Genomic DNA, 21,112 nt, shown 5'->3' with positions numbered 1-21,112 from the left:
CGTTGGAGGAAGCAGGTGTTCTGTCGGGTCGCAGGAGCATCACCACCCCCAGCTGTACCGTGCTCAGGTTCTCAGGAGCTCGCTCATGCACCCTCTCTTCCCAGTGGATATGCCACTCCCCAGCCTGGGAAGTCCACAGTTGAGTGGGAGCTACACTGGAGGCCTGGGACTGAGCCGTGGCAGCTGTGGCCTCCTATACCTCAGGCTGGGCTGGGGTTCCCCAGGCAGCCAGCATCCCCTGCTAGAACTTGGGTCCACACTCTAGTTCTGAGCCACATGGATGGGAGATTACTACTGCCCACAGAGCTCAATCCTTGGCGAGACAAAGAGCTGCTGCCCGAGAGTCCTGGCTCAGCTGAGGTTCTGCTCTGCTGGATAGAAGGCACAGGAGTGAAAGGCTGTGGGGGCAGCTGGTGAGGCTTCCTGAGAGAAGCCTATGCAGCAGAGAGTGGGAGGGCGCGCTGGGTGGAGCGGAGCAGAGAGAGGCCTAGACGGGTTCATTTCCTGTCACCTGGACAGACCCAATCCCAGGGTCCTTGAGGAGTGTGAGGTGAGGCTGGGGAAGGCTGCGGGTAAGGGTCCTGCATGTGACCTTGGGACCCAGGCCTCACTGGTTCCAGACCAGGGAGGGCCGGTGGGCACATGCAGTGGGCTGGCAGCCTTGGCAGGGCAGGGCGGTACCCACCACAGATGGTTTGGGTTGGATATGGAGGCGGAGGACCGTGGCAGGCAGAGCTGGCAGCTGGGGCAGGGTGGACACTGGGAGTGGCAGGGTGATTGGAGGAATGTGAGCAGACCGTGGGAGGGGTGAGCTCTGGGCTAGGGAGACCCAAGGGTGTTGGCTGGTGTAAGGCCAGAGAGCCTCCAAGGTGGGCGCTCTGTCCTGCAGCCCATTAGCGATCCAGTCAAGGTGGAGGAGAGCCTCTAACCAAGGATTCATCTAGCAAGACACCAGGGATTTAAGGAGGTCCCTGGACCCCTGGCAGTGGGACCAGGATCTTTCCCTGGGTCATGAGCTGGCTTTTTGGAGCCCGTTCCATCTGGTGGGATGCCTTGCTTAGCCTCGATGCAGGGGAAGTGTCTTGGTCCTGCCTCAACTAAATGTGCCAGGCTTTGTTGACTCCCCATGGGAGGCCTTACCCTTTCTGAGGAGTGGATGGGGAGTAGGGTGAGGGTGGGGAAAGAGAGAAGGGAGGGGGAAATGTAGTTGATACATAAAATGAATTAAAAATTAAAAAAAAAGGAGGTCCCTAGAACTCAGAACATTTTCTTCTGCCTCTTTCAGGCAGTTTGTAGCTTCCCCTCACACACTGACTCTAGTGGTGCCCACCTTTAGTCCCAGCACTCGGGAAGTAGAGGCGGGTAGATCTCTGTTAGTTTGAGGCCACCATGGTCTACATAGCAAGTTCCAGGGCAGCTGGGACTAAATAGAAAGACCCTGTCTCAAAAAACAACCAAAAACCCACAACAACAAACCACCTAAAAACAAAAACAGACTCTGAAAAGATGTGGCTCAAGCTCGGTTAGTAGAGTGCCTACCTATCACCCACAAAGCCCTGGGGTTCATCCCTGAGTTCAAGGCCAGCCTAGGCTGTAGACCCAGTCTCAAAAACAAAACAAAACAAAAAAAAACAGACAAACATGGCTTGGGTGGTTGGCCTCAGACTGGAAAGCTTTCTTAGCCTTGGTGGGTTTGTCACCTGTTTTATTGGGGTTCTCTTTGTTTGTTTTTTGGTGGTATTGAGGATTTAAACAAAACCCCTCTACCACTGAGCTATATCCCCAGGTACTCCTCTTCTTTCTCACCCATTCGGTGTCCCCCTGGTTAACTTGGAACTGGCTGTGTAGCCCAGGCTGGCATGGAATTTGTAATGCTCCTCCTCCCTCTGCCACCCGGGTCCTGGAGTTAATAGTTGTGAGCTACCGTAACCGCTTGTACTTTTTGTTCTTAAATTTGTTTCTTTTAAGGTTTATTATTTATTATGTATTCAGTGTTCTGCCTGCATATATGCCTGTACACCAGAAGAGGGTACCAGATCTCATTACAGATGGTTGTGAGCCACCATCTGTGTGCTGGGAATTGAACTCAGGACCTCTGGAAGAGCAGTTTATGTTTTTAACCTCTGAGGCATCGCTCCAGCCCACCACTTGTACTTCTTGAGATAAGGTCTCACTACGCTTCCTAAGCTGGCCTTGTACCCACTCTGGAGCACTTGCAGCTCTTGAGCTCCTCTGGTTTCAGCCCCCTGGGTAACTGAGACTACAGGCTGGTATCACCAGCGCTCAGCAGGGTGTGCTCTCACCAGAGGTTCTGTAACTAGCTACTGCCGCAGGTCTGCTTGGTACACAGGGCTTTTGGAGCAGCCCCTCAGGATGGAGGATGCCTTTCACTTGCTGAGGGCCTTTGCCTCAGCAGAGTTGGGAAGGGTGTGAGTTTGGGTCTGAGCTGCCAGGAGGCTGCTCTTGTGGCCTGTCCCACCCATGGAGACTGCCTCCCTGGACTGCACCCAGATTCTGCCTTAGAGCCAGAGCCAACCGGGTGACACAGCCTTCCCTCGAGGCCCCGACTCCACATCCAGAACTCCCTGGAGATCAGAGGAAGCAGACGCTGTCAAATAAATTCGCTTCCTCCACAACCCCTCACCCCCCATTAAAACAGCCACCTCCCTCTTCAAGGCCAGGGGAGCTGTCTGGGCCCCACACTGTCTGCTTCCAGATGACGTGTGTATAGCAGAGACTCCAGGCCTGGGTGGGCAGGTCTGGGCCCCAGGGGAACAATGGGTGTGGGCTCAGGATGTGCATGGTCAGTGCTGCCCAAATCCCATTAAGTCTGAGCAGGCCTGGGTCAGTGATGGTAGAGCACTCCCTCAAACTGGTTTTCCATGGGGCAGGGGGTTGTTGGTGGTGGCCTGTTGGCTTCTCTGGGTCTCAGTGTCCTCAATGGGTGGGAATCCTGGCCCCAGCAAGATTCTTGAGGTTCAGAGAGAGAAACTAGAAAGGCCTGATGAGGTGGGCCTTGGGTAGGACAGGTGATGGGAACCCAGGATGGAGCCGCTGAGTAACTCTGACTTGTCTCTGGTGTCAGGGGCCCGGCCTCCTGGCCTGCTGGGCCGCCATCTGAAACGCATTACTGATGCTTTGTAAACTCCCATCATTCAGCCACATGAAAGCTTCAGACCTAAAAATAGCTTCTCCCTGAGGACGCCCCGCACTGGTGGGGCTCAGCTGACCTCTGCACATAAACCCTCCTCCATACCACCTCCCTTACCCAGGAGCCCCGAATGGCAGGGCTGCACATAACCCACCCACCCACCCAATGTAGGCAGCCAGTGCCTGAGGCTGCTGTATCTAGACGCTTCTCTTACTCTGTTGGCCAAGGCTTCAGGCCCGAGGCCTTACCAGGGGCAGACTGTCTGGAACAGGAGAAAAGCTGCCAGAAGGTATGTTGCGGACCCTTCCCTAGGCCTGTCCTTGCCTGGAATCCTGTGGGAGGCTCGTGAGCAGCAAGTGGAACCATCAAGGGCACCAAGGCCGCTGTCAAGTGTGGGCTAGAAGGGTCACTGGCTGAGGTGCTGGGAAGGGAAGGGTGGGCCTGTCTGATGATGGGTGGCGTGGAAAGCCAGCAGCAGGAGGGCCTCCCAGCTGCTAGCACTGACTCCTTGCCCTGCTTTCTGTGGGTTCCTCTCCCTATGGTCTCTGACCAACTGCAAACCACTCTTTTCTCTAAAAATAAACATGCTTATGGGATTGGGGGAGCTTTGTAGCTATCAAAGGAAATAATAGGGTGTTTAAGAAAATTACATTGCGTTTTAAATAACCAGCATGAAAGTCATTAAGTTTGAAGTTTCACTCAGATCAGATGGCTCTGTGGCCGCCTGGTGGCCAGGCAGGCAGAGGGTGGGTGGGCCTGATGCTTAGAGGCAGCCTGTGGGGAGCAGTGAGGTCTTTGCCAGGCATGGCTGGACACTTGGGGTGTGCCGGTTGTGGCAGCCACCCCAGAGCGTGATGGTGGGCTTTGAAGCAGTGTGCGGCCCCAGGAGCTGCCTTGCTGTGGTGGGCAGCCCTGTGGGCTGGGGGTATAGGGAACAAATAAAGGGAGATCCAAGGCAAGAGGTTGGTTGCTCTGTGAAGTGAGACCTGCAGGGATGGCAGCTTCGATCAGGAGCGGCTGGAAAGGTTAGAGGGTCCAGGCTGCATCTGCCCCTTTCACTCCTAGATTCTCAGCGTCCTTCTCGGGTTGGCACTCACTAGGGGCACAAAGAACAGTTAAACATCTCATGTATGGCAGGATAGCTTCTTTTGTGCTAGAACTGAAACAGTGTAGTGCCAAGTACTTGCCTGGCCCACGGGAAACCCTCCCTAGGTTCAGTTCCCAGCACCGAATAAACTGGGTGTAGTGGTAGACGCCTATAATCCTAGGAGCAGACCGACCTTCGGGGTTGGGGGGGGGCGAGGAGGGAGGCTCTTTTGGTAGCGCGGCTGTTGTATAAGCAGAAAGACCCGAGTTTCAGCTCCCGGCACCCATGAAAAGCTGGCGGTAGTGTACATTTGCGAACCCAGTGCCAGGGTACAGGCCGACGCTGACCCTGGAGCTTTCTAGCCAGCCAGCCTAGCTGGTGAGCTCGGGCCTTCACGAGAGACCCTGTCTCAGAAAATAGAAAACGAGGAAATCTTTGGCCTCTGACTGCCATATACACGTGCACATTTATGCACATGTTCCTGCATGAACACGGCACATATACATGAACAGACATACACAGTTCCTCGGGGGAGCTGGGGCTCATAGACTTGGTCAGATCTGGATGTGGTCTTACCCTGCTGTACATGCTCTTTGCTGCTTGTCTTCATTTCTTCTAGAATATGAGAGACGGGAAGGGTACAGGCCATGGAGCTGCGTGGCTTTCCTCTGGCCCCAAGAAGAGACTTGGGCTCTCCCTTCCCCTCCTAGCTCTGGGCCTGGGTCGGGCTGGCCCTCCCCTTGGACACCTGGCAAGGTCAGTCCTCGCAGGGTGAAGAGGGCTGCATTTCTTGGTTGGGAGACAAGATTCCAGGACTTCTTCAAAGAAACTGTCCCACGAGAAGTCTGTAAATGATCCATAAAGTTGAGCCAGGTTTGGTGTGTGGCAGAAGAAATGGTCCACTGTGGAGTTTTCCTTGCCAGCTTGGTCCTCACTTAGCTCAAAGCCTGCTGCTAGGCTTCCCAGGCCAAGGTAACCCTTTCAGGGGTGTCTAGGAATAGCTGGGCTGTGCAGCTGACAGCACCCCAAGGCCTAGGTATGACACGTAGGGACAAGCTTCTTGGGAGCCAGCACCTCCTGCCAGCCTTATGGGGGCATTCTGAGGACAGCAGTTTTGGACTGTCCCTTGTGGTCACTGCAGGCCAGAGAGGAGCTCAGAAGCCTGGTCTGCTGGTGACCAGGCAGTGGTCCAAAGGACATGGAGGGCCTGCAGTCCCAACTTGGCATGAAGCTGGCTTTCCTGAAAAGCCTTTGTCTAGGGACAGGACTTGCTTTTGTCTTTTTTTTTTCTTCCTTTTGATCTTAATACAAAAAGAATATTAGCAAACACAAATAAGAACACACTAGGCCTCAGCACATTCCACTCTCTCATGGGCATTTTATAGACTGGGAAATGTGGACCCCAAGAGTGCAAGTGTTGGAGGAAGGATTTGAACCCTGCTCCTTCACAATGCCTTGTTGCTCTGTCGGCAGCATGCATGGTACAGGCGACTGGGTGCTTTTACCTTACCCATGGGAGTTTGGTGTTCTGTGCCCTGTGCAGGAACACTGTGATTTTATATGAGCTCCCTAACTCGGCCTCCTCAGGGGCTTCTTCTCAGGGTTTACACTGGCTGTAGAGGTTATAGGGAGCACTTTAAAGCAGGGAGACTTTAGCATCTTCTTTTTGTGCCTTGTCTGTGTCCTTGTGGATGAATGGCTGGACTGAGTCTATATCGAGTTCCTGGGCCTTAACCCAAAGTAGCTTGGAGGGTCAGACCTGAATGAGCATCCCGATATGGCCTCCAGGCAGAACTGTCTTCTTGAGGCAGTCTAGGTGTCTTGGAGAGCCCTGTGCTGCCCTTCATGGATTGAATCGGGGCAAAAGCGCAGGCTGTCTGAGGATGAGGTCTCTAAGTTTCTTCTCTTCCTCAGCATCACCTTTTAGAGCTTCTCTGGGATCTCCCAGGCCAGCCTGATCTAGAGTTGAGACCTTTTCTCGACCAACCAGCCCACCCAGATTTCCCTGGCAGGGAACTGCCAACGTAAGTGCTGCCCACGAGGTCTGGCCGGGTGGTAGAGGACTGGTCACTGCTTGCTGTGACACTTGAGTGGCTCCCTGGCCTGTGCTGTCCTCATTTGTAGACGTCTTCGTGCACAGCACAGTGCCTGGGAAACTGGTAGGAGTCTGGCATAAGATGGAACTCGGTAGCCTGCTGGGCGCTGAGGAGGCCATTACTGGACTGGCAGGGACCACCAGCTCTAAGTCTGCCCTTGCTTTGCTGTTCTTGGCCTCCCATCTCTACAAAGTTTTCATCTGTGCCCCCAGAGGCACAAAGCTTCTAAAATGCTTCAGTGACTCCCTCTCCCTTTTGCTAAGCCCAGCCAGGGTTGAGGCCACATCCACAGTAGGCTTGACGTTGGACACTTAGGAGGAGCAGGGTGACTGCCTGCACTTGGAGCATGCCCAGCCCTAGGCTGCTTGCAGAATCCACAGACAGGGTGTTCGTAGTGTTAGCTAGCAGCTCAGCTGCAGCAGCTCCCGGAAGCTTCTATTTTCCCCTAAAAACATCCTGTCCTGAGGGGCGTTTACCTCAAAGAGGAGGAAGGAAAACACAAGCAGACGAATGAATAGAAACCACGAGAGAGGCCGTGGGCAAGGCCACTCAGCTTGTGGGGTTCAGCTCACTCTGGTGGTGTCTTTGGGCTGGGCTGGGTGGAGAAAACTGTGGTTTGCCAAGGCTGCGTGCAGGGACTCTGGTCCTCACCTCCTGTGAGGCGAGTCCTGTTATCTGATGTCAGGGCCAGGAGGCTAGTGGACTAGCCACATGCGCTTGGCATGACTCTGCGACCATGGTAACAGCCTTGTTGCTGGTAGGTGGATCTAAAACCCTTCCTGGTCTAGGGTGTGGCCCAGCCATCCCCAGGCCCTTGCAGCTCTGCTGGCCCTAAGGCCATGGCCCTGGTTCCGTGGTAGGCATCTGGCATAGGGCATTTGTGAGAGCTTATATAGGTAGTTGTTCCCTGGAGAGCACTCTGTCCTGGGGAGTTGGGGCCGAAGGAGCAAGGGCTCTCCTAATCGGTTCCTCCCAGAAGCCAGTCTGTAGTGTGTCTGCAGAAGAGGGTCTGTGGAACCTTCATCCTGGGAAGTTCATCCTCATGGGCTCTGGCACTAGGGAGCACCCCAATTAGACTGCCAAGCACACATGCCCTTGGGGCTGGATGGTATCTTGTTGTGCTCCACATGAGGAACTGGTTACCTGTGTCTGACAATGTGAAGACAAGAAGTGAGAATTGGAGGGGACTTTTTCAGTGGCCACCACTGGATTGTTTAGGGAAGCCAGCCTGCACAGTGTTCCCCAAGACAGAGGCTCGGTGTACCCCTTTTCTTTCTTCCTGCCTGCCTTCCTTTCTTTCTTCTTTCTCTTTCTTTCTTTCTTTCTTTCTTTCTTTCTTTCTTTCTTTCTTTCTTTCTTTTTATAATTTATTTGTACTTTAGGTGCATTGTCTGTGTGAGGGTGTTAGATTCCCTAGAAAACTGGAGTTGCAGATAGTTGTGAGCTATCATGTGGGCGCTGGGAATTGAACCTGGGTCCTCTGGAAGAGCAGCCAGTGCTCTTAACCATTGAACCACCCCTCCAGCCCTGGGTGTACCTTTTCTAATTAGAGCAAAGACACCTATGAGCCAGTGGCAGGTCTAATTTTGACTTTCTGGTCATTCTCATTGCCAGAGTTCTTCAGATGGACAGAGGCGTGCAGAGATAGGAGGAAAGCAAGGGGGCTCAGATGCCAGACAGACTATACCCTGACCCTCAAGTGGCCCAGTTCCTGTGCACTGCTGTAATCCTACATCCAGCCCCAGGCTTCCCCAGTGCTGCAGGTCTCCTCTTTGAGTGAGGGCCTAGCTGTACCACTTCTAGAGAACCAGCCTGGATACCAGCTTCAGCCCAATGCCAAAAACGAAAGGCATAATCCCAGAACACAGGGAGGAGAGAAGGCAGGTGAGGACACGGCAGGGAAGCAGCCACATAAGGAGGGTGGGAAAGGCCTCCCAGAGGCAGCCTCTCTTATGTGAGGTAGCGGCAAGAGCACTCCGGTCTTGTATGGCAGGTGCAGAGTGAGGGAAGGAAAGTTCAGAGGGTGTGACTGTCTGGCATCCTTGGTGACTCTACGAATCCTTGAAGGGGCCCAGCAGGCTGTGTGCTGTGCATGACATCCTCTCCTCGTAGAGCCCCACTTCAGTGCCTGCCTGAGATGGGTGCCTCCTATGCTTAGACTCCTCAGTTCCGCTGCTGTGCTGTTGGCAAACACAGTGAGCGCCATGGCAGTAGCCCACCTTTGTGCTAGCGTCTGCCCTGAAGCACAGCGCCTAAGGCAGTGAGTCTGCCTCCCCTTCCACAGGTGGTACCTGGGGGCCACTTTCCAGCTCTGCAGGATGAGCTGGAGGCAGCGTCTTCCCTGAGGGACTTGGAGTCCTAGCTACACTGACAAGTGTGGGTGGAATGTGCAGAAATTTGGGGCTCCAAGAACTCACCAGGTCTTTGTTCCAGGCAGGTCCTCAGGGAATAGCCTGAGTGCAAAGCTTACAGAGACGAGCTCTCTAGGATGCCCAGGCAGTTGCTTGCCAAGCTGGCAGAGCCAGGTTAGAGGTGACCTCGGTCTGTGGAGGAGCCAGCATGGCAAGGAGCAGAGGAAGTATGGAGTCTCGTGAGAGCGGGAACAGTCACTGAGACAGAGCTGGGAGTCTAGGTAGGACAGGGAGATATGGCTAGGGCCTCAGGGGCGTGTGCCGGCTTTCTCCGTCAGATATGTTTTTGACAATTATTTTTAGAGTCAGGGGAGCCTGGACTCAGCAAAGTGTAAGCTAGTCCAGCCGAAGGAAAAGAGTGATATAAGCTCCTTTGCACTCTAGCCTCCTGTTCTAGCCATACTAATCACAGGTCTTTGCGCTGCAGCAGCTGGCAGCTGAGTCTAGGTGTGACCTTGTGCTCTGCTTTCCTTACCTGCCAATGGTGATAGTCACCATGCCTGCAAATGGTAGGTCTGTTCAAGGAGGTGTCTGGAGCCCGGAGCTGTGCCTGCTCCGTGGCCTGCACTGGATCAGTAGCCGGTGCTCTTCCCAGCCTCAGACATTCTTTGACCTGGCACATGCTAGGAGCTCGGGGACACATCCTGATATTTGTTCAAGCTCATGGGTCCTGGATGTTCAGGGACGCTTCTTTTGGCTCAGACTCTACCACAGGGCTTTCTGGAGAGGACCTGTTCTTCCACCCCCATCGAGCTTGGGGCCAGAGGAAACGGCAACTTTCTTCGCTGGGAAAGTGTTGTGGGGCTTAATCACTTGGGGGTTTTTAGAGTCAACCGTCAGAGGCGAGGGAGTTTCTCTGCTGGCGGTGACAGGGGCTCTCAGCGAGCTCACAGCCTTGTGAACAGACCGCTGCGGTCTGCAGGGAAAATGCCGACTGTGTTTATTTTTTACCTGAACCTGCAGGAAGTGGGGGGCCAGAGGCAGCCTAGCTAGGCCCAAGCTCAACTCTTGAACAGAGAGCTCAGGGGTCCCCCATTTCTGCCTTGTGCTGTGTTGCCCTGAAGAGGTATCCAGGCTAGAGCACTAGAGTTGGGGACTTCCCAGAAGATGTCTTTGGGACTGCTGAGGGTGGGTGTGGGGAGTCTTTGAACACCAAGAACATTCCAGCAGCAGGAAGGACCACCTCTGTTGGGAGGGAGCTAGTCACCAGGTAGGCTACAGGCTAGATAACTCCTGGCAGGAATAGCTGAGGCACCCCTGGGGCCCGAGTCCTAGACCAGGCTGGTGGGAACAGTGCCAGCACTCGGCAAAGGCAAGGAGTAGAGAGGTGGGTGCCTGATGTGGGGGATACCTGAGTGCAATTGAGTCCCTGACTCGTGCTGTGTGTTTATGTCCCACTGCTCTGACACTTGCTGTGTTCTTTCCCTAAGGAGATAAGGGGATTGTGCTGTTGAGGTATTCAGTGCCTGGTGGGGACAGTCAGCCCAATCTGCCTCCTTCCCTAGGAGGCTAGGGACAGTCACCCTCAAGCAGAAGAGGGAGGTGGAGTCCCTGAACTTCCCATGCACATGCCAAGCCCCGGGCGACCCCACCCTGTCGTCTGGGAAGTCTGGCGCTGAGAAAGCCTTGTGCTGAAGCCCTGGAGCGGGACGTTCTCCTAGCTGAAGAGGGGCAAGGAGCCCTGTGCCAGACAGTTCCCCCGGCTAGCAGCAACAGGCATGGAAGGGTCTGAGGAGTTGGGTGAAGAGGCAGACTGCACGAACTTGAGAAGGAATGGCCAGGCCCGTGGTACCTTTCCTAGAGCCTTGGCCTTCGGTGCCTCTAGCTGCTGGTGGCTTCTTTGCCCCTACTCTGCCACCCAGTGCTTCTATGGTTTGGCTGCAGGCTTCTAATTAATGAAGGTTTACCCCAAATACCAGGAAACACTAGTAGACAGGACAGGCCCACCACTCCCAGGACCCACAACCCTAGCCTCACTGCCTTGCACACACACACACACACACACACACACACACACACGCACAGCAAGCAGGCATTGTAGGGTGATGAGCTGAATCTCTGAGGTTTCTCAGACCCAGCCCAAGTTGCACTGCAACCTGGGGTTGAGGAAGCACAGCTGGGCCTTAGGCAGTGAGTGGTGCAGAGCCTTAAGCCAGGGTTTAATACTCCCGAAGGAGTGGGGTGGCCACGAGGCTGCTGGCTGGCTGGCCCTGTCTTGCAATCCATGAGGATAAAAAAGGCTTCAAAGATTGTCAGGAAGCTTCCTATTGTAAAAGGCCTCAGCACTCAGCAAGATTTTTTTTTTTTTATGAGGTGGGCAGAACTGATTTATCATTCCTGTTTAAAACGGAGGAGAGAAGCCCAGTTCAGGATCCTGGAGTGACAGGATCAGGAAATGGTCAGCAAGCCTAGAGCTTCCAAACTTCCTCCACACCATGGTATCCTCAGACCTTAACCCTGGGTAAGGGTGCCGGGGGACTCCTGGCACTGCACGCAGACACAGTGGAAGGCAGTGCTGTTCTCACACAGCTGTCACCAGGGAAGATTGACGTGATCAGCGTCAGCTGGAGCCTGGCTAAGGGGCAGAGAGGATAGTGGTCCAGGTGAGAAGCAATGGCTTAGACTGTTGGGAAGGAGGCAGGAAGTGGTTAGGGTCTAGATTTTGAAGGTTGAACATTAGAACCTGAGATTGGCCACAGGGTCAGTGTCAAGAACGACTACAAGGTTGTCTGTTCTGAGTCATCAGTTAATGGAGGACAGGGCTTCTAGTAACCGAGGACATCCACAGCGTGCAGGCAGTCAGGTTCTGATTTGAGGGTTGAGGGTGTAGCTCAGTAGAGAGCACTTGCATGAGTATGGAGTTGGGGACACTTTAGGCCTAGAGTTAAGGCACTTACAAACTTATACACAGTGCCCGGCATGTGGCACACCGTGCCTAACATGTCCTCACATTTAACAGCCACCCCAGATCACTCCTCTCCCTTAATGGGCACACTGTATAGCTCTGGCTATGGCTGGCCTTGAATTCATCCACTTGCCTCGGCCTCCAGAGTTCTGGGATTAAAGGGGAGCTCCAGTATACTTAGCTTCCACCATCAGCTCTTGTCTGACTAAGACAGAGGAAAGCCTAGGGAGTCCAAGACTTGAGGGAAGGTGTAACAGGAATGCAGGGAAAGATGGCAGACCAGGACTTGGGTAGAGATGTACTGGAGCTGTGTCCAGTTAGACACCTCATGCCCCAGCTACATGGGGCTCATACCCAGCCTTCCCTCTGGCTTTTCCCTAGAGCTGCAGTAGCTAAGTAACAAGCAAGGGACCTGTGCCAGGCCTCATTCACTTGCAGGAGGGACACACAAGATCTAAGGGTTGTTCTGAAATGAAGTGCTCACAGCGGGCTCTACCTGCTCCCCCATGTCTTGGTTCTTCATTTTGTGCCATGGTGAGCAGTCGTTCCTGCGTGCTGTCAGCCAGCAGCATTCCCACAGACCAATTATCTGGGTGGAAGCAGAGCCTCAGTTGTAGATGTCCCAGTGCACGGTCTGAAGGGCATATACTGAAGACACTAGGCCTGGCAGCGACTCCCTGTGGCTGGGCAGAGTGCACTCCTTCAGTCTGCTGAGTCATCTCTTGGCAGAACCATTTGACTGAAAAGTCCTGCAGCTAAGGAAACTGTGTGTGTGTGTGTGTGTGTGTGTGTGTATACACATAGGCCGTCCCTGGGGGGAGCCAGGTACCACCTGACCTCACCCAAGTTAGGGGCTAAAGAAGGTCCCTACCCTGTGCCAACACATGCAGTTAGAAGTGAGATGGGCCAGGCAGTGGTGGCACACACCTTTAATCCCAGCACTCGGGAGGCATAGGCAGGCGGATCTCTGTGAGTTCGAGGCCAGCCTGGTCTACAAGAGCTAGTTCCAGGACAGGCACCAAAAAAGCTACATACAGAGAAACCCTGTCTCGAAGGAAAAAAAAAAAAAAAAGTAAGGTAGATAGTATGGGGGCTGTCGGAGGAAAAGGCCGGAAGACAGCCGTGGGCTTCATAGAATCTGGGCTGAGGGGGGATTTCTGGGACCAGGAGGCCAGGAAGGACTTCTTGAGAGAATTAACAGGGTGTCCTAGAAGTCCCAGAAGAGGCTCACTAGGAGGTGGGACTGCATAGACAGTCTCCAGGACTGGGACACAGGAAAGCAGTGCCACAGGACACAGGTGTGGAGACTGCCTTCCTCCCATAAGCTTGTGATATTGACTGCCAGGCTGACCACGGAGCTCACTGAAGTTTCGCATGCCCCCACACTCTGTGTCCCCCGTCCCAGAACACTCCATGTTTATCAGACTCCTGGTCACTTTTCAGCATAACAAGGCTGGCCAGCCCCCACATGGCGTCCCCCAACTTTCTCCACTCTACGAACATTTCAGCAGTCCACACCCCAACCCTGCACCTGCGGACATCAACCAGAAGCAAGGTATGGGATGGGGTGGGAGAAGTCTATTGAGGTGGGAACTTGTAGCCCACCTGGCTTCTGAGGTCCCATAGGCTGGCCCACATTTTATAACAGTAGATGCTGGGGCTTTGCAAACCCAGGGCCCAAAGAAAATGACAGAAAGGAACCAGGTGTAGTGGTACACACCACACCTATAATCCAAGTAGTTTGGAAAGCAGAGGCAGGGGATTGAAAGTTTGAGGTCAGCCTGGGCTACACAATGAATTCCAGACAAGCCTGGGCTACAAAAACAAGATTCTACCTTAGAAGGGAATTTTAAAAAAAAAGTTAGAAATGGACTGAGTGTATTGCTGCAGCTGTAAAGCTCGAGCCCTTTCTCCCCCAGTGAGAAAATAGAAAGTGGTGGTTGTGATGGCTGATTCACCTCAGCCTCAGCCAAAGTCATTCTGAAATCCACCATTGTCAGCTGTGGGAAACCTGCTGACTCAACCTGGGGCTGGGTGGAGCCCTGGCTCTTCAGGCCAGGTTCCTCTAGGCTAAGGGGCTGCCTTCTACCCAAAGAGCCAGGCCATAATCCTAAGCAAAGGCTCCAAAGACAGTGCCTCAGGAATTGGTGAGGTCAGACCTCATTCCTGAGTGACTCCAAGCTCCACCTCTGTCCAGCCAGTGTCCTAAGGCAAGTCACTAAGCACCTCGACGTCCTTGGTCCCTTTTGCTTTGTCAGAAAATCCTTGTTATTACCCCAAGATAGTTTTAAACAAACCAGCTGATATCTGGGCCTCTGGCAAAAGGAAGTGGGATCTTAGAAGCCCCCGTAGAAGCTCCAAGGTACAGTAACTGCTGAATGTCCTAACTTCCCACATGAGGGTGGACTGCTTACTGAGCCCTTTTCCCCTACAGGAGTTCACAGGCCGCTGCAGACCCCTGATCTCTCTGGATTTTACTCTCTGACCTCAGGCAGCATGGGACAGCTCCCTCACACTGTGAGCTGGTAAGTGTGGCCCAGAGAAAAGGGGGCACTGTGTCTGCCCTCCCCATGCTCCTCCTTTACCCATCTTATCGAGACCTGAGCTGCCAGCTCTGTAGCCAGCAGTTTTAGCCTAATCTGGCTCTGAGCTAGCAATTCTTATGACTGTGAGCATCCCCCACAGGTAGCTTTGACATACTTCCTCTAGGGAGCTAGGAAAGCTGCTGCTGGTCTCAACCCTCCAACTAAATTCTTCAGAAGGTGAGACAGAAGAGTTGGGCATGTACAAGGAATGTATAAAGCCCCACCAGGAGAGGCTACTGCCTCTCAGCAGCGTGGTGAGCAGACAGGTAGCTTCCTGGTAGCCTCTGTGCCACTGCTGTAGACACCTGGCAGAAAGGGCGATATGAGTAACAGGGTCCTTCTGGTCTCTGGTGTTTGCTTGAGCCACACTCCTGACCAACCTACTGGGAAGGTCTGCTAAGGCTAAACCAGGCCCGACTGTGGACCAGTCTGTTCTCAGCTGGAATTGGGTCTCAACGGGCCCCTTGGCCTGCCTTTTACTCATTAGCAGTGTGACATGAACAGGTCTCTAACCAGTAGCAGGAAAGGCCAGACCTTCAGCCTGGGCCTACTGGCCCTGTTGTACTTGCCCATCATCCGTGATCAGCACTCCTCCAAATATTTCCAGGTTGTTTGCACAAAGTTCCATTCTACCCCATGATTACCCCCAGGACCAAGATGGGGCTCAGTGCTCAGCCTGATGGTGCCAGGCCAGTGCTCTGAACAGGCAACTCCCTGGACAGCTCCTAAGTCCCCTAGGCCTGAAGCTCCAAAGACCAGGAAGTCTGAGCCTTGAGAGGATATTCACCAGCTGAGCCTCTGGAGAAGGGTATAGGCCCAGGGAAAGAAAGCTCTATGATCTTAGCTGCTGCCAGGTGAGACTTGGGACAGTTTCACCCTCTGCACTGGGTCCTGTGTGTGCTGGGAAGGAATCTGAGTGCCAGAGAAACACTGCTGAAGCTGACCGTGACCTTAGATCCCTGCCTTTCAGAACAAAGTCTGTTTAGTGGACACCAGGCAAGAAGCCAACAATTATGGGGCACTCTTAACACTGTCTTGACTTGGGACTAAAGGAGCCCAGAGAGGCACCTCACTCACCTTGGGACTCCTAGGCTTTTGAGTTGAAGCGGCTGAAGAGATGGCTAAGCAGTTAAGAGCACTGGCTACTCTTCCAGAGGACCAAGGTTTGGGTTTTAGCACCCACATGGTGGATCCAGGGGACCCAGTCTCATCTTCAGACTTCCTAGAGCAGCAGGCATACATGTGGTACACAGACATACATGTAGGCAAAACAATCATACATGTTAAAAAAATAAACATAACGAGTTGAAGTGGGCAGATTGGGACAGAAGAGCAATTCAGACAGCATCTGTAGAGAGGGCAGATACCAGCTTCTGGAAGGCTGGCAGATACATGCAGCACTGTATGAGTCCCACCACACAAGATACAGAAGTCCTTCCCCATGTCTGGCTAGCAGTCAGACGGCTAACAGCTGTCTCTCCCAACCACAGGCCCAGCCCTCCTCTCTACCCCTTGTCCCCTTCCTGCGGATATAGACAGCACTTCCCTGCCCCCACTGCAGCCCCTGGCGCCCCCTATCCCAGGTGAGTCCCCTATCCCTGCAGCCAGGCTCCTGCTTCCTGTTGCCCAGGCTTCAGTGCCCACACAGGGCTATGTTCAGGCCAGTGCTTACCCTGTGTTAGTTGTTTGTCCATCTGTCTGTCTGTAACCTTGGAGTCCCATGCTGCTCTGTACCTGAAGATACAACTAGAAGTCTTAGTTCAAGCCACACTGAACAGAGCATCCCAGAGCAGCCAAGACAGTAGTGCATATGTGGTTAACTCAGCTCTATTGCTCAGCCTGCTGTGGTATCCTGTGAGCTCTGCTCAAGCCAAGGCAGTACCCTGGAGGTTGTGTCCCTAGCCTCTGTCCTTCAGAACCTGCCTGCTCAGGGTTCTTACATCTGGTAAGCAGCAAAGGGCAGAATAGTCTCCACACAAGAGGAAAGAGGTGTGTGTGTTGGTGGGGGGAGGTGGGTTGTACATATGCCCCTTCATTTAGCTCATTCTCTAGTGACAGACCCACTGCCAGGCAAGGCATTCAGCAGCCCATGGTAAGATGTAAAGATTCAGCACCAAAAGCTGAACGGGCCAGCTGAACTGAAGACAAGCCCCAAGAAGACCCCAACCAAGCATGATGGGTCAGAGAGGCTTATGGGAAGGCAATTCCTAAGAAAGGTGGACAGGGAGGCTGGAGCTGGCTGTGAAATGGGGCAGTGGCTGGGAAAAGGAGAGCAGGAAGATGGAATGAGAGATGCAGTTAGGGGTGCTTAGGTAGGGCTTTAAAAGCCCCAAGCAGCAGCTTGAGGTTTATTCTGGTGTCAGGGAGACTTGAGCTGGAGTGGGCTAGCAGCAGTCCTTTAAAAAGTCAGTCTGTTGTGTGGAGAGGAGCCTAGCGGAGCACAGTGGGACAGCAGAAAGGCCCACAGGCTCCTGAGCGTGTGGACAGGGACAGGATTGATAACCACCTGAATAGTACATATGTGGGTCTTCTGCAGTGTCCGCGCATACATATCTGTGTACCTGTGTCCAGGCCAGTGAGTATAAGGTATCTGTCAATTGTGTCCTCTGTGTAGGGACCTCCATACGTGTTCAAAGTCTAGCCCAAATTTCTGGTTTAGTGTTGCCTTTCCTCCTACCTCCAGGTTCACCCACCCCTCCTTGATGCTGGGATCTGGTGTACCTGGACACCCAGCAGCCATCCCTCATCCGGCCATTGTACCCTCCTCAGGGAAGCAGGAGCTGCAGCCATATGACCGAAGCCTGTGAGTTAAAACACAGGCTGGGAGGAGGGGACAAGGTGTGAGCCGGGCAGGTGAGCAGAGTGGTTTGGTCAGCCAGGATGTACAAGCCTCCTACCAGGTTCAAGGTCTTCTTCCTGGCATCTTAAAGGACTGCCTGTAGGGCCCTGCCAAGCTGTCCTATGGCTCTGGCACTGACCATCTCTTGCTTCGTAATCTTCAAAAGCAAGAGTAGGTGGGGAAGGGATAAGGAACAAAACTTTTGTTTGAGCCAAGAAGGGAGGGGTGATTCTCTGTGTTTTCCCCACTTGGCTGTGGTATTTTTGAAAGGAACAGTTACATTCTCTGCTCACTAATGTGGGGCAGTTAGAAGATTCTACTTAGAAACCGCTACATAAAGAGTGGTGGAGCTATAGGTAGTGGTGGCACACACCTTTAATGCCAGCATTTGGGAGGCAGATCTCTGGGTTCAGTGCCGGCTTGGTCTACATACTGAGTTCCAGGATGGTCAGGGCTACACAGAGAAACCTTGTCTCAAGAAACCAAAAGAAGCAGAGGGGAAATTGGTGACATTAGGTAATGGTCACTGCCAGGGCAGGGGTGGGGGTGGGGTTACTTTCTTTCCAAGTAATGTAATTTGTGCACCCCAGGAAAACACAAGCAGAACCCAAGGCAGAGAAGGAGGCTAAGAAGCCAACCATCAAAAAACCCCTCAATGCTTTCATGCTTTACATGAAGGAGATGAGAGCCAAGGTCATTGCAGAGTGTACACTCAAGGAAAGCGCTGCCATCAACCAGATCCTGGGTCGCAGGGTGAGGCCATGGGCAAGTGGGCTGGCAGGGATTGCCCCCAGTCCCTTTCACCCTGGTACAGCTTCCTAACTCTCTGGTGCATCCCATCCATCCCGCTTCCTTGTTGCAGTGGCATGCACTATCTCGAGAAGAGCAGGCCAAGTACTATGAACTGGCTCGCAAGGAAAGGCAGCTGCACATGCAGCTATATCCAGGCTGGTCAGCGCGGGATAACTACGTGAGTGGCCAGCACTATACCACAGGGAGTGGGGGACACCTTTGAGATACCATACCCAAGGCAACAACCTCAACGTGGGAAGGGGAATTTTTTTTTTTTGTCTTGATGGTACAGGCAAAGTAACACACCGAGAGAGAGCCCAAGACCTCCCTTGGCTATTCAGAAGAGGAGAGAAAGCTGAAGCGACTTCCTCTAAAGGCAGTTTTCCACTCCAGAATACATTCATTTGTGTGACTGCTGCCTAGTAACTGGTTTGGCCATGAGAGAAGGGGAAAGAAGGGGCCTAGAAATCCCTCCTGTACTCATAGGGGAGATCAGTTTGAGAGAGGGAAAGACTCCTAAATGTACCCTATCTACAGTAGCCTTGCAAGAACTACAGCTAAGGAAGAGGAGCCCCAATATAGGAGAGACCTGTTGACCCGGAATCTCAAAGGCAATAGGCTGCAGATATCCCAATGTCCACCTCCTAGAACCAATCATCTCTCTTGTTCCTACAGGGAAAGAAGAAGAGGCGGTCAAGGGAAAAGCATCAAGAATCCACCACAGGTGAGGCCTTGCTTGCTTCAGTAGTAATAGAGGTGCCTCTCTCCACGTTCCTATTGTAAGAGCAGCCTCCTCTGGCCCAGAGGGTGGGGTGGAACACTCAGCCAGGAACCTTCAGGGCCTGAGCTCTCTGCAAACAAATCTGCATCTCTGAAGTCTAATTCCATGCAAGTAACAGTTTTAACTGTATCCTAGGAACAGACCAGCAGAAGCCAACTCCATAGTGATACAACCCTATGCCACCTTTGCCAGCCCTGCTCACAGCTAGGTTCCACCAGGAGAAGCTAATGAACTGATTATATGGTTCCATGTCTACAACAAAAATGTCAGCCAGGACCCAATATTACAATATTAGTCACAGAGCCTGCTGACAGGTACCTGGTGATTTCTCTATCACTAGTTCCCCTGGCAGTGGAAAGTGCCGCAGAGAGCCCAGATAAGCCATCCTGCTGCATGCCTCATTCTTGTCCCCAACTCTGATTTAGATGACAGTCTATGGCATTCTCAGCTGTGTTGCCCCAAACAGTAAAGCTGGAGCCTAGGATTGGGACAGGACAGCAAAGTCTCTCGTCCTGTGTCTCAGGATAGGAACAGGTCCTTCTTTCCATCTGTAAGTGTGGAATAGTAGGTATAAATATGCTGTACCTTTAGTGTTATTAGGAACATGGACCAGAGGGAGATGGGGTATTGACGACAATGAGGGAAAACTCTGTTAAGACATGCAGGTAGTTAGGGGAAAGGAACAGCCAGCCCCAGGATAGGAAATGAGTCAAGGGAAGGTAGCATGAGGACTTCCCCCACACTCCATTCTTCCCACTGACTCTTGCCCAACTGGGTGACTGCCTTTTCTCATACTTTGCTCTGGGTCCTAAGGCTTCCCCTGGGGCCAGCTGTGCCATGGAGAGGTCCATTCTGCCTGTGGGGGCTATGGGGTGTCTGTGACTGGCTAACACTGATGTTACCTCTTCTTTCTGGGCCCTGTTCTGCCCTGCTGCCTGCCTGCTCGCCCTCTGCCCTGTTCTGCCCCTCTGGCATGGCTGTGAGCAGACCCTGGCTCGCCTAAGAAATGTCGTGCTCGCTTTGGCCTCAACCAGCAGACGGATTGGTGTGGTCCGTGCAGGTGGGTTTGTCCCCACCATCATTCTCCCTTTGCTTCAAGCTGCTTCCCTTAATGCACATGTTCTGCCGGGTCTGCAGCCCCTCCTTTGGTCCCTCAGTCCCCTAGCAAGCCCTGTAGAGAAGGAAACCACCTCCTAAGAATATGTCTGACCACTGAACACAGACAGTGGAGGTAACAGAGAGAAAGACAGCATTATAAGGAAAGAAAGGCATATGCAAGTGGGTGGCTTGGGTACTAGCCAGGTTTACCAGGTCCTCAGAAAACAAATCTGTCACACTTAGGTGGCCTGAGCCTCTACTCTTAGCCTCAGAGTGATTAAGGTCCACAGACTCCCTCATTTCCTTAAAATGAAATCCCTATCTAAGAAAAGCAAGGTGATGGTATCAGAGACTTCTGGAAATAGTCTGATCACCAGGAAGCTGTGTGCAACTTGCCATCTTGTACCTGTTAACACTAAAAAGGTTACAGAGGCTAGTGGAAGAGAGAGATCATAGGGCAAAGAGAAAAGGAATGTGGCATGTGTGTGTCTGTATGTGTGTACATGCTCACAATGGAGACTCCATCCCTAGAAGAGGTCCTATACCATCTATTTGTGCTGTTCAAGACAAACTACGGCTAGGGACTGGTATACATCTGTAACCCTAGCATTCAGAAGGTAGAGGCAAGCCAGAGCAAACTGCAAACTGCCCAGAGAGCTACAGTTGTAAATAGGCAACAGTCACCATGCACTTCTTCCACTAGCCTGGCTGTGAGAACCAAGATTGTCACAAGCATCACAGTCCCTTGACTCCTAATCCCTGCAAGTATATATGGAACAGAAGCTAAAGGACCCAAACGAAGATAGTTCTCCTGGAAAATAGGAGGCCTACCCACAAAAGGTTCCACTTGCCACCTTGTGGCTGTTCTCCATAATTGCACTCATCCTCGGTCTGGGCCAGGTGGGGCTGAAGGAATGGACATAGTTTCTGGGCCTCGGAGAGAAAGGACAAAGTGGTTAGCCAGGCCAGTTCAAGGACAGCCATTTTCTAGTTGTGGTGTGTGACTATGGATTCACCCTCTGTTTACAGATAACTCTCTTCACTATTCCTAGGAGGAAAAAGAAATGCATTCGGTACTTACCCGGAGAAGGCCGCTGCCCCAGCCCCGTTCCTTCCGATGACAGTGCTCTAGGCTGTCCCAGGTCCCCAGCTCCCCAGGACTCACCCTCCTATCTTCTGCTGCCCCACTTCCCCACAGAACTGCTTGCTAGCCCAGTGGAGCCAGCACCAACATTCTCAGGTCACTCTGCAGCTGTCACTCTTCCAGCTCCTGAGTCCCCAAAGACCCTCCACAGCACCCTCCACAATACACAAGTACAGCAACAGGAACCTCAGAGGCAGGCAGCCTAGCACACACAGGACACCTG

The 21,112-nt window shown here is 53.0% G+C and overlaps 1 protein-coding gene across 7 annotated transcripts in view; it reads left to right on the top strand.

The window, feature by feature from the left end:
* Tcf7 (transcription factor 7) overlaps window positions 1-21,112 on the top strand; it is a 28,330-nt gene extending 7,218 nt beyond the window's left edge. Inside the window, exons 4-12 of one of the 7 annotated variants that reach the window (XM_050157791.1) lie at window positions 13,094-13,205; window positions 14,085-14,175; window positions 15,726-15,818; window positions 16,919-17,038; window positions 17,665-17,827; window positions 17,937-18,044; window positions 18,542-18,590; window positions 19,635-19,707; window positions 20,775-21,112. In XM_050157791.1, coding sequence (XP_050013748.1) covers window positions 13,094-13,205; window positions 14,085-14,175; window positions 15,726-15,818; window positions 16,919-17,038; window positions 17,665-17,827; window positions 17,937-18,044; window positions 18,542-18,590; window positions 19,635-19,707; window positions 20,775-20,778 — 813 coding nt within the window. In that variant the 3' untranslated portion in view covers window positions 20,779-21,112. Of the gene's footprint in view, window positions 1-13,093; window positions 13,206-14,084; window positions 14,176-15,725; window positions 15,819-16,918; window positions 17,039-17,664; window positions 17,828-17,936; window positions 18,045-18,541; window positions 18,591-19,634; window positions 20,585-20,774 lie in introns of those variants that run through there. The other 6 variants (XM_050157794.1, XM_050157790.1, XM_050157789.1 and 3 more) reach the window with 6 other exon arrangements.

Source organism: Alexandromys fortis, unplaced genomic scaffold (assembly GCF_014885135.2).
Source record: "Alexandromys fortis isolate MF-2015 unplaced genomic scaffold, M_Fortis_MF-2015_v1.1 scaffold_103, whole genome shotgun sequence".
Taxonomy (NCBI): Eukaryota; Metazoa; Chordata; class Mammalia; order Rodentia; family Cricetidae; genus Alexandromys; species Alexandromys fortis.
Note: the sequence above shows the minus strand (reverse complement) of the source record. Positions and strands in the feature narration are given on the sequence as shown.